This window comes from Hyposmocoma kahamanoa, unplaced genomic scaffold (genome assembly GCF_003589595.1).
Source record: "Hyposmocoma kahamanoa isolate Upper Pololo Valley unplaced genomic scaffold, ASM358959v1 62, whole genome shotgun sequence".
NCBI lineage: Eukaryota > Metazoa > Arthropoda > Insecta > Lepidoptera > Cosmopterigidae > Hyposmocoma > Hyposmocoma kahamanoa.
This window is the reverse complement of record NW_020653850.1, coordinates 10943585-10955875: the sequence shown is the minus strand read 5'-3', so window position 1 is coordinate 10955875 and position 12291 is coordinate 10943585. Positions and strand designations below refer to the sequence as shown.

The window sequence follows — 12291 nt, the reverse complement described above, 5'->3', positions numbered from 1 at the left end:
AAAGCTCCGGGCCAAGATGGAGTATTCCCCGCACTCCTACAATGGGGCGGGGACACACTGGTCCAGCACCTGGTCAACATCTTTCAGGTCTGTGTAGCGTTCAGCTATGTGCCCTACAGCTGGCGAGAGGTAAAAGTCATATTTATACCGAAACCAGGTAAAAACGACTACACTGACGCGAAGTCCTTCAGACCAATCAGCCTCACATCGTTCTTCTTGAAAACATTAGAAAGGTTATGTGACAGAGAACTGAGGGATGGAGCGCTTAAGAACATACCACTACACGGAAACCAACATGCATACAGTCAAGGCAAATCCACTGAATCGGCCCTAAATGCCGTTGTGGGCAAGATAGAAGTGGCACTCACAGACAAAGCAATCTGCCTAGGCACCTTTATCGACATTGAAGGAGCCTTCGATAAAACCAACTTCTCCAGCATACAATCAGCACTGAGGAGGCACGAAGTGGATGAAGTGCTCATCAGCTGGATTAGCAACATGCTAAAATTAAGAACTATAAAAACAACAGCAAATAAGATCCCATGGGCCATAGTAGCGAAGGGATGCCCTCAAGGAGGGGTACTGTCGCCTCTGCTGTGGAACATAGTCGTAAATGACCTCATCATTAAACTGAACAAAGAACATTTCTATACAGTAGGATATGCTGATGACATAGCTATACTGGTAACAGGAAATTATGCCAATGTACTCTGCGACATTACACAAGCTGCACTGTGGAAAGATGGTGCAGGGCATATGAACTGTCGGTAAACCCAACAAAGACGGAACTAGTAATGTTTACAAACAAAAGACTACTGGGTAACTACCTACTACCCAAACTCTTCAGTACAGAACTACAGATATCAACCGAAGTCAAGTACTTGGGAGTAATACTGGACAACAAGTTGAATTGGAACGAGCATCTGGACAACAAAATTAAAAAAGCCACTATCACCTTCTGGCAGTGCCATAGAATGGTAGGTAAACAATGGGGACTCTCACCCAAAATAACACTATGGCTCTACACAGCGGTGATAAGACCCATGATCAGTTACGGCGCGATAGTATGGTGGCCACGAACCACCGTGACGTGACGTGACGACCGCAACCGACAAGCTGGACAAATTCCAAAGACTGGCTTGCATGGCAACGACCGGCTGCATGAGGACAACTCCGACTGCGGCCCTCGAAGCGATGCTGGACCTGCGACCCCTCCCAATGTTCATCAGACAGGAAGCGGCGTCAACAGCAGCACGTCTAAACAGAACCGCCCTTTGGCAGCACATGAGGACCCCACATACAGAAATCCTTTATGAGACAGTCAATGAGGAACCGCTACTGGAGGCGGCTGTGGATAGGATCCCAAAACAGTACATCTTTGACAAAAAATATAAGATACAATTGTTTGAAGATCCAAATGAAGGACTGAACCCCAGAGAGGTCCGCGTCTTCACCGATGGATCTAAAACAAATTCAGGAACAGGTACTGGGGTATTCTCAGAAGACCTCAATATCAGGATATCAACACCGCTTGGTGACCACAACACAGTATTCCAGGCTGAATGCATGGGCATCTAGTTGGCGGCAGAAGCAATCATAGCGAGAATTGTAAAGAACCACTCCATTCGAATACTCTCTGACAGTATGTCAGTACTTCAAGCACTGAACAGCTATGACATAAACTCAGGGCTCATTTATGAATGCCATGAAGCACTCATGGAGGTATGTATACAAAACCACTTAACTCTACAGTGGATTAAAGGACACAGCGGCTCACGTGGCAATGACGCAGCAGATGAACTAGCCAGAAAAGGGTCGGAGACGGACGCAGTAGGTCCAGAACCCATAGTGTCCCTCCCCTACCAATGGTCCAGAACAACTATACACAAAGGTACAAAAACTTCACATAATAATACATGGACCACCCTTACGGTTTGTAGACAGGCGAGGGCGAGGGCTCCCAACGCTCAATGCCAGTCTATCACGAATATTAATTAAACTCAACAGGCAAGAACTTCGCACTCTAACTGCCGCCCTAACAGGTCATGGTCCATACAATAAACACCTTTTCAATTTAGGTATCACAGACAGCCCTCTATGCAGAGCGTGCATTGAGGGGGAGGAAACGGCTGCGCACATCCTACTACAGTGCTCCGGCGTGGCCAACTACAGGGCAAAGTACCTTGGAGTGCCAAGGTCGCTCCCCGAAGTTTTCAGCAAACCGAGGAGGCTGCTGAGATTCCTGGAGGAGCTTGGGTGGCACGTGTAGGACCCTGCACCCACCACACGCAAAATAGGCGCCTTGACGTCGAGTTGCGGACACTAGCCCGTTACACCAAGTATACCAAATAAGTAAGTACCTAGCTCTGGAGCAAAGATAGGATCTACGATGGAACGAGTTTGCCCAGAAGATGCCTATTCATGCGCACCTTAAAGATACCCAGGTTGTATGAAATCAGAAATACAGACGCAGGCAGAAAATTCCATTCCGGGGCTGTGCGCATAATAAAAGATGATGAAAAGCTCTTAGTACGCCTGAAGGGAATATCGACCAAGTAAGGATGATATCCCGCCGTACGTCTGGATGTCCCATGGTAAAAGGGGGCAGGCGGGATGAGCTGATGGAGCTCATGGACACACTCACCGAAATATATTCTGTAAAAACTGACAGACGTGCAACTTTGCGCCGATGGGCTAAACTGTGAACTTTAGATTCGAGCTTAACGTTGCCAATAAGTCTTCTGGCTCTGCGCTCAATCGAACCAAGAGCCTCAAGTTGATACTTCGCTGAGCCATCCCACAGGTGACTGCACTACTCCATGCAAGATCGGACCTGTGCTTTGTATAAAGTTAAGAGCTGTCCAGGCGTGAAATATCGCTTAACCCTGTTAAGGATACGCAACTTTTTGGCTGCAATTTGTGCCTTACTTTCAATATAAACGCCAATGTTAAGGGTTGCGCTCAATGTTATGCCAAGGAGATCTAGGCTGTCCCCCGAAAAATGGGAGTCAGATCAAATTGACTCCTTTTAGCAGTAAACAGACAGGCCTGCGTTTTGGTGGCGTTGAACTCCACCAGATTGTCATCTTCCCACTGAGAGACAAGATTTAAGGTTAAGTTCGCCCGCTCCACCATGGCCTCTCTCCACGAACGGATAACTACCCTGCTGTCCCTTGCGCTATATGAATATCACTAGTATAGATGCAAGCTAGTGTTGCACATATAACTCGTTTGCATGGAATTTACATCCAATAAACTTCATCTGGACATCTGAACAAGTGTATGGGGCTTAGGTACATTATTGCATGACAAATTTGTATAAAGGTTTTAATTGAAGGAAAGACAGAAGGAAAGAGAAGAAGATCGATATACTCGTAGTGAGTAAAATAAGAAATGTTAAAGAGTGTGGAGAGACTATTCTGTGGTCATCTAATGGACCGTGAGAAATGGAGGAGGTTGCACTGACAAGTATGGGGGGAATAGGATGATGATAATTGTAAGGAAAGAACTAAGCTGCCTGCATAGTAACAGTGGGGCATTTTATCTTCTAGGTATGTATGAAATAAAATAAATATTTGAAATATTTATTATACTTGAGTTTATCTACCTACTTACATATTATATTTATCATATTATCACGAATCAATCACATTAAATTAATCACAACACAGCTTCTACACAAATTTATGATTAGAAATAACTTGTACTTAGTTCCTTACATGAATCTGTATTTATTTCAAATTATTTAAACTAGTTTCATTACAGTCATGACTCACAAGCGTACGTATTTTATGTTTGTATTATTTTAAATACTGTATTATTTTACAGTCAATTCAATTAGGTACATAGATCACTCTTATGGCGCTGGTATGGGTGAACTTGTTACTTGTTGATCAAAGACATGAGAGGTTTGGTTTCAAAATAGGCCAAATCAAACTGATTTTTCAAACTAAATATTACGCCAGGATCACAACAATGAACCTGCTGTATTTTCGTGCTTCTCAAAACTTGCTAAATCCACGTAAAGTCTATGAAAAACGGTACAGAAATACGTTTTTGGTTTCAAAATTGGTCAAATCGAACGCACTTGCATTTCAACATCAGTTAAATTCGGGACAGCCAATCAACTTCGAGTATTTGGTTTGACCCTGTCGGCCACATTGTTTTCTCTTTATTTCGCTATTTAGTCGGGTGAAGAACTTTATGCCGAGTTTCGCTAAAAACTAATAAAATTATTGAGGGAAATGAGGTGTGTATAGCAGAAACTGCGCCTGAAATGTCAAAAAAACGGCCGCAACTAAAATTGACATGGAAAGTCACAAATACAAAAATTGCTTGCTAAGTAAACTTTTCGAGTCATTCATGTTTACAACTTGCAACTTTCGTAAAGCAGTGGTGCTCGACCTCAGGTTCAGGTGACATGCGTTCCTAGCTCCTAACATTTTTTTTTCTTCTTTTAGTGTGGTCATAGAAGAAATTTTTGCTAGGCCAGCAGAAGTACAAAATGAAATTGAAGAGGAAATGTGCGAGATGCTGGAGGAAGCAACTCATTTAATTATATTGACCTAATTTTAACGGTACCGACAACATTTTTAAGTGTTTAGTTTTTTATATTTTCAATTTAGTTTTTTTTAATTTTTTCTATAAAAAATATTTTAGTTTTTAATTTCGTCACATAGACAAGCAAACTGTTGCCCATTCGCAAGGCAGTCATTGGCTACCCCTTACCTCTCAAGTGCTTCTTCTTCTTTTAAATGCTATGGCTCCATCGAAACAAACGATTTCGAATGATTTCACCAATGTCAAGTAAAAATGACTATGTGCGGCATTTCTACTTTATAATGTTAGAACCCCATCGATACCATATCGGTAAACCCGCCAATGCCAAGTTGAGGAACGCACGTGTTTTTAACTCAAAGAATGACCGGTAAATTCCGAAAAAGTTCACTGAGGAGAGAATCTACAACAACAGAGTACATGCACAGACACAAATTTTTTTCTAATAAACTTACACAGAACATAGACAAAGGAAGAGTGGATCTCAAGTGCTTCATTAACAGAAATGGTTAAATCCTAAGTCAGTAACTTTCAATATCAGCCAAATCCTTACTAACAAAATCGGACAAATCCATTGGATAATCCTAAATTTTAGACTATTTTTGCACGGGACTAAAGCTGTTTTTTTACTTAGGAGTAGTCATATACCTCGTGTGAACTATACTAGCCAAAACATACTTTGAACGGGGGCTGCCATATTCAAAAACCAGTTTTTGCCTGGTACTGACAAAAGTAAATAGTGGATTTTTGCTAATTTTGAAACCAAACTTCACATATCACGTCACTTCGCCGCGCGCCGGGCTGATCGTGTTCCAAATATACTTATGACTTAACTTAAATTCATTGAGAAGTTATAACAATTGACCTGAAACAAAAAAAAACAATATTAATAAAAGTACAACTATGTATTAGTAAACTATTTATAAATTGTTTCAGGCGATTCTGGTTATGAACGAGCACCACGGATGATGAGACCATTATTTCGTGCCAAGAAAATGTAGAACTATAATTTTATAGAAATACTGGGCAAATTTTAGGTCAGTAAACACCATAGTTTACTTCTTAAAATTATATGGAACTGATATTCTTAATGGAATCTTCACAAACTCTTTTTATGTTTCAGTGTTTTTGGAAGCTCCAGATGAGGAGTAGAATAAATATCATGAAGATGCATCTCCACAATCCCTCTTTCTCAACTTGAAACCACACCGAATGCAAGAATTGCTATTGCAAAAAGAAATAATATAATATAGATATGTGTTTTAATTAGAGATGTTCATTATTTCAGTAAACACCTATTGAAAATCCTAATAGTGATACCCTTTGTATCACCCTATCTATGAGTAATTACAAACTTCAGTTTTTCTGCAATTGCTATAGTATAGATAACTATGTATGAAGTCTGCAAATTCAAAGCCCACTTTCCTATTTTCGTCCATTGGGCTCTTAGAAATCCCTGTGAGTCGAAAAATAAAAATAACACCTATATGTATATATATATACTATAGATAGAAGCGGACCAGAGACAAAATCGTTCTTTCATTCGCTAGTTAGCGTTTCGAATGCGATCATTTTAACTAGGTCATAGTACGAATTTTAACGATTCAATTTGGGAACCTAATTTACCTGTTCATTAATGGCTCGTTTTAGTAAAGTTCATGGTAAGGCCCCAGATCAGGGTTGTAACAAATATCAGCATCTGCATAACTGGCTAATGCACATAAATTATATCCGCATCCACATCAGCCTCCACGTTCACAGATGCTGATATTCAGTGTGGATATTTGCTGTACTTTTTTTGCTGTTGTAATTACCTTTGGTCCATTGCAGTACAGACAAATTCCAGAATAATATTTGTATCAATGACCTAATTTAATTTGTTGAGTAAATAGCTGCCTCCCATTGCTGTATACATGTACTGTTATTAGAATTTATGATGTTAGAGTTAGAGTTTAGCAGTTTTTAACTGCTAAACTAATCTCATTTTATATTTACATGTATTCATAATTTATACATTAAATAGCACTGGTTTATTTGTTTTTTAGTTAATCGAATTTCTTCATTTTTTTCAGTAAACTTAGCAGCAGATGCAATTATGAACTTAACAAATGATGCACCCACTGTAGAGATGGAAAATAAAATGGATCAACAGCAGCAAATATCAAAAAAAAATCCAATACCTACTATTTCTAATCCCATGGTAACTGAAATTACTGAAGCAAATACTTGTAAAGGAGAAGACACTCTAGTCAATTGTGACAGTGCATCCTTAACAACTCAATCGGGAATGTCTTATGCTAGTGCCTTCAGAAGCACTGGTGCTGTACCAAAAACAGTCCAGCCAAGACTCAATAAAACCAAAGCCAAAGAATCATTTTGTACAGAACAGTTCCAAAGAATAGTGGCCTATCACAATCAAGGGAGCAGGGTACTTGTTCTAATGAGAGGAGTGCCTGGTAGTGGTAAAACCTACTTAGCTAAGAAGATTGTAGCGGCAACTATAGGTACTTCTTTAGTCGATTACAAAACTCACATTTGCAGTACTGATGACTATTTTATGTCAAGGGGCGTTTATATCTATGAAAGGCAGAGACTTTCTGAAGCTCATGATTGGAATCAGCGTCGCGTTAGAAGTGCTTTACACCAAGGTTTGAGTCCAGTCATCGTAGATAACACAAATGTTGAAACTTGGGAAATGGAGCCGTACCTTAGGGATGGAGTCAGTAATGGTTATTTAATAGAAGTTATGGAACCGAACACACCTTGGGCGAAAAAATATAACCAGCTAATCACGAGGAACAGTCATAATGTGCCTCCGAATACGATACGGAAGATGCTGAATAACTTCCAAGATGGGTTAACTGGTGAATTTTTGATTAAACAATATGGTTTGTCATATCCGGCTGATATGGTTCCACCAGTGATGAGAACTGTACCTGCCTACTACCCTCCGCATACTGAAGCTTTAGTACATGATTTAGAGACCACTGCAGCAAATTTGCCTCATTCACAAGCTATTCGTCAAACGAAATGTATAGTAGACCCATCACCAACTTTTCGTACCGATCAAACAACAGTCCCAGAAATTGTTTTTGTCAGACACATTCAAGATGCAGCGAATTGTGTTGTAGCAGATGAAACTAATCAAGAAACAATTAATGAAGAAGAAGCAAAACAAAAAACATATTTAGAAATTCAAAAACAACTCGAAGAATTTGAAAAAGTAGAGCAAGATTGGGAAAACGGAGAAGCTTGGGATGAAACAAAAGATACTTCGCGGAGTAGAGAAAGTGCAACACAGTTAAATCCTAAACCTTCTAGAATTTACCACGATTCAGAAGGATCTACACCAAGAGATCATTTGTTGGAAACGGCAGTTCGAAGCTGCGAGGACTGGCGACAAATTTCTATGTACATGCCGCCGTGGAATAACGACAGTTTGTCACCAGAAAGCCAAATTCCAGACGTGGTTGTTGAAAGACAATCGACTGGTACTTCGGTAGAAATTGGAGACGGTGATTTACAAAACACATCAAAAATTTTTAAAATCATCGCAGCTATACCTAGAGATATTAATTTATTTTACATTTCTCCAAATAAAGAGAAAATACCTGATAAACGTACTCTTGATAAGAGTACCATGACTAATGATGACATGATGGAAATGAACCAAAATGAAGAAAAGCACTTCAAAGATTTTAGGAAGCTATTCAAAAATATACCTAAGGCTGCATTGCGAGATATTTTCGATAAATGTTGTGGTGACGTTAATTGGGCTGTTGATATAGTTTTAGGTGGAATGGCCGACAATCAATTACAAATAATGAATAACGACGCTACAGAGATGTCTGATGATGAAGAACAATGTTTGTCTTTCGTAGCTTCTTCCAATGCACCAAACGTTGACGATTCTGCATTTGCGATTAACAATATAGAACGAACAAATTTAGAAGTACCACGAAATTGTGTTATTGTGCCGACAAAGAAAATGAAAGTGACTCCTTCAGAGTCGTCAGCGGCAGCAGCAGCTGAGTTGAAGCGACAGATAGAAATGAATGTTGTCATATCAGATGAACATTACTCCGAACATTTACAGAAAATTCGTAAATTTAGACGTGGTGAGTTTCAACTCGATAATCAAGTGGAACGAAACATTCCTCATCAAACAAATATGCCTAGTGAAACCGCTTCAACTATCGCATTTGATGCTCAAAATATTCACCAGAATACCTCCAAAACTGAAGTTGCTTGTTATAGAAGTGACGATGATGTGTCTAGCTGCAGTAGTGGTGACGAACTGGAAAAGACAGTAAACATCAATCTTGGATCCGAATTCATTTTACAACTGGACAACCTATTCGGTCGGACTGGGATGACGTATCCTGAAAGAGTAGAACCAAAGATTAACATACCCATGTCTTTACTTATAGAAATTAATGCTTTTTGGATGGAATCCTTAATGCATCAGTTAGACGATCATAATGAACAAGACGCAAAAATGATACAAGAAGATGAAGAATTTGCGAGGTAAGTTTATCTCTGGAAATTAGTATTATTATGAATTGCTTGAATATTTCTTTCACACTCAATAGTATTATTATTGTTGAAGTCTAAAGCTCTATGATTAGTACTCCTGTTACATGTTCGTAAACGTATTCGTGTACAAATAACATTAAACTGTTTTAGGCAATTTGCTAAGAAAGAAGCAGAGTTAGCTGAACTGGGAAAAGAACCGGAAGTACCGGATTTTAAAGAGATTATGGACATGGACTTTGCCCTTTCATTATATCATAAAGATGTAGCAGAATGGAAAAACAAAGAACCCAATGACTTAGCAGCTAAATTGTCTCGGGACAAGCTTTATAATTTATTTCCTGAAATGTCCCAGGATATATTGTCTGAATTGCTAATGGCTCACGATAATAATTTCAAAACTACCGTTGAGGTAAGTGTAAGGCCAAATCTTTTTAGGATTTTGTGTCTGTAATATATTTTCTGTTTTCTTTATTTAAAAAGGTTTGTCACAAAGTGCGACTATGCCGCTTTATACCGATAATTAAATCTGCTTTAGGTCCTGCTTATGTCAACTGGAAAAGCAGATATTCTTGAAACCAAAAATGGTCTGAACAAATTCGTGATGCAAAAAGAAATGGAGCGCCAAGAGAAACTGCTAGAAGTAGAAAAGAAGGTAATTGTCTTCCTATTTTCTGAAATGTGCAAGTAAATCTTTGGATACTTGGTACTTGATGTAACGGGCTGGTGTCCACAACTCGACGTCAAGGCGTAATTATTGTAAATTTTTAATTATGATGTCTATGAATTTAAGATGTCTATGATTCACTTCGGGGTAAGTGAGTGAAGAAGATGTAATGTTAATTTGTTTTTATGACTATATTCGACAATTTTTGTAATGTTCTGTTTCCTACGTGCCTTCACTTTGTCTGTCATCGATTATTGCAAACCAAGTCGATTTTTGAATTATCTGTGCATCATCTTTCGCTTTTTAAAATTTTTGCAAGTACATTTTTAAATAATATTTATATTTTCTTTTCTTGTTATAGAATGCAACTATGCGTAGATTTTATCATTTTTATTGTCTGGAGATGGTGTAATTCCTGTTTGCATAATTTCAGTCTCTATCGGAGGTAGAATGGCCGTTTCTACCACGCGGAGAAAAAGTGGCTATGGCTACAGTAGACGAATATCGTGAGCAAGCTTCAAGACATTTGAGTAGTAGAAACCTGTAAGTATATTTGAATTATAGCTTTCCTTCTCTGACTTAATATTTCATATCCTTTGTATATATGTATCTGTTATATTGTGCCCTATGCATATCATAAACGGATATTATTCTCGCAATTGCAGAAATTACCAAAAAGCACAGGGTTATGTACGCCGCGGCATGACTCAAGTTGCAAACTATTTCAACGATGTTGCCAACTATCACAAACAGAAGTTCGAACACGCCAATAGTATGGCCGCAGCTACCCTCATACAAGTGAGTACGATATCAATTTTATTGCACTAACACTCTTTCATAGTTAATTTTCAAGATTTTCCGAATATTTCATCTGTGCACCTGCATTGGACGTTCATTTTTTTCTATTTTACAGGTTCATGCCGAAAATTGTCAAGATAACGCTAATATAGATTTGCACTATTTCCGCGTGTCTGAGGCCAAGGAATCCCTTGATTTATTCCTTGACTCCCATATCCATAAACTCAGGGAATCTAACAACAAAGGCCCCCGATTTCACACCTTGTACATTATTACTGGACGAGGGCTGCATAGCAGTGGAGGTCCTAGAGTGAAACCGGCTGTGAAAAAAAGACTTCGAGAACGAGGCCTTACGTAAGCACTTGTGTTCATTTGTAGTTCATTTTCAGATCTGTTGTTTATGCATTATTCAATTATAGAATTGTCCTTGTTTTCGAAGTGCTTCTAAATACCATTATATTTGGAAGCGCATCTTGACCACATAATTGTCTCTTGTACGGTATCTAATCCAGCTCCCGTGGAATGCCGCCATGATAAAGCTACTATATCCACATTTAATTTAATATTTTATCACAATAGCTAACATGGCGAGCACTGTGACGTCACATTTTTGTCCCATCGCGACGGTCGCGACCAATGGCTGCAAAAGAATATCGCAGTGCCAAACATGGACGCAAGGTCACAACTGATTTTAAAACATTTTGACAGTGATGCACAGTATTTTTATAAACGTAAAAATTGAATGCACTAAACGAGATAAAAAGAAATAATAAAAACAAACAAATTAATATACAGATGGTTGGAAAAAGGTGAGGAGAATATTTTTAATGAAGTTCAATACATGAGAGTAATAAGAAATACGTAAATAACAACTAATTTAATGTGAAATATGTAAAAACTGAAACAACAAAACTCGGCAGTTTTTGTTTCATCGTTTCCGCGGCGATGATTAAACGACAAAGATGCTATAAATATCTTAATCCTTGTTCTTCAAAATGTATAATAATAGTTCATTACCAAATAAAAGAACGAATGACTCTAATGGGGTTTCTTACCGATTCAGTATTCTCAACAAAAGTAATAAATTTTAATAATGGCAACATGTCGAGTTCTTAGGTTTTCGCGATTGTTACACGTAGGAAATTAAACTATTTTTCCGTATTTATATCGCGTATATTTGTTTTTTAACATAGATGTTTCGAGCCTTTTACAGGTCTCATAGTCAACCGTGACCAAGGGACCTGTAAAGGGCCCGAAACGTCGGTTTGTTTGAAAAAACAAATATACACGATTTAAATCCGGAAAAATAGTTTCATTTCCAATGGCAACATAGCTTTATCAACTGAAATAAATGTGTCACGGGGAGGTTTATCACATATTGCGATATACTGCCATGCTATGCCTGCACTGCCATACACAATTTGTCCTGTACCGAACAAGGCATAATTGTGCTGTCTTGATTAACTTATTTGTACACTTGCCTTTTATGTGAGATATGAACACACATTGTGAGATTATTCTTGAATTTGCAGAGTCAGCGAAAGGAACCCCGGTCTGTTGACTACTCGAGTTAGCGCTGAGGACAAGCTATCTTTTCAAGTTCACGTTCCATAGCGCCAAGCTTACACTTACTATTTGATTACGGCTAATGCTAACAATGAACCGTACACACGGATCGGCTCGCCTCACAGTGTCCCAGGAATCCCGCAAGGAGCTATAATTTTGGGAAATCTTAT

At 38.7% G+C, this 12291-nt stretch overlaps 1 protein-coding gene and 1 long non-coding RNA gene across 2 annotated transcripts; both read left to right on the top strand.

Annotated features, from left to right (window-relative positions):
* The first annotated feature begins 3510 nt into the window (after positions 1–3510).
* Positions 3511–6475, top strand: LOC113229689. The gene is made up of 3 exons (XR_003310433.1): positions 3511–3551; positions 5494–5594; positions 5681–6475. It is a non-coding gene; the product is annotated as an uncharacterized LOC113229689 (long non-coding RNA).
* A 213-nt stretch (positions 6476–6688) lies between these two features.
* On the top strand, positions 6689–12225 carry LOC113229767. The gene is made up of 7 exons (XM_026463450.1): positions 6689–9084; positions 9181–9502; positions 9629–9745; positions 10191–10300; positions 10423–10555; positions 10671–10909; positions 12088–12225. The coding sequence occupies exons 1-7, from the start codon at positions 6698–6700 to the stop codon at positions 12167–12169; spliced, it is 3390 nt and encodes a 1129-aa protein (XP_026319235.1). The 5' UTR covers positions 6689–6697; the 3' UTR covers positions 12170–12225.
* Positions 12226–12291: the final 66 nt, after the last annotated feature.

Bases quoted from the DNA above. Each gene is read 5' to 3' on its own strand.
- LOC113229767 (XM_026463450.1), top strand. From the start codon at position 6,698: ATGGATCAACAGCAGCAAATATCAAAAAAAAATCCAATACCTACTATT. The intron at 9,085-9,180 runs GTAAGTTTATCT...TAAAGCTCTATG, and splicing joins GAAGATGAAGAATTTGCGAG to ATTAGTACTCCTGTTACATG. The intron at 10,910-12,087 runs GTAAGCACTTGT...TTGAATTTGCAG, and splicing joins CTTCGAGAACGAGGCCTTAC to AGTCAGCGAAAGGAACCCCG.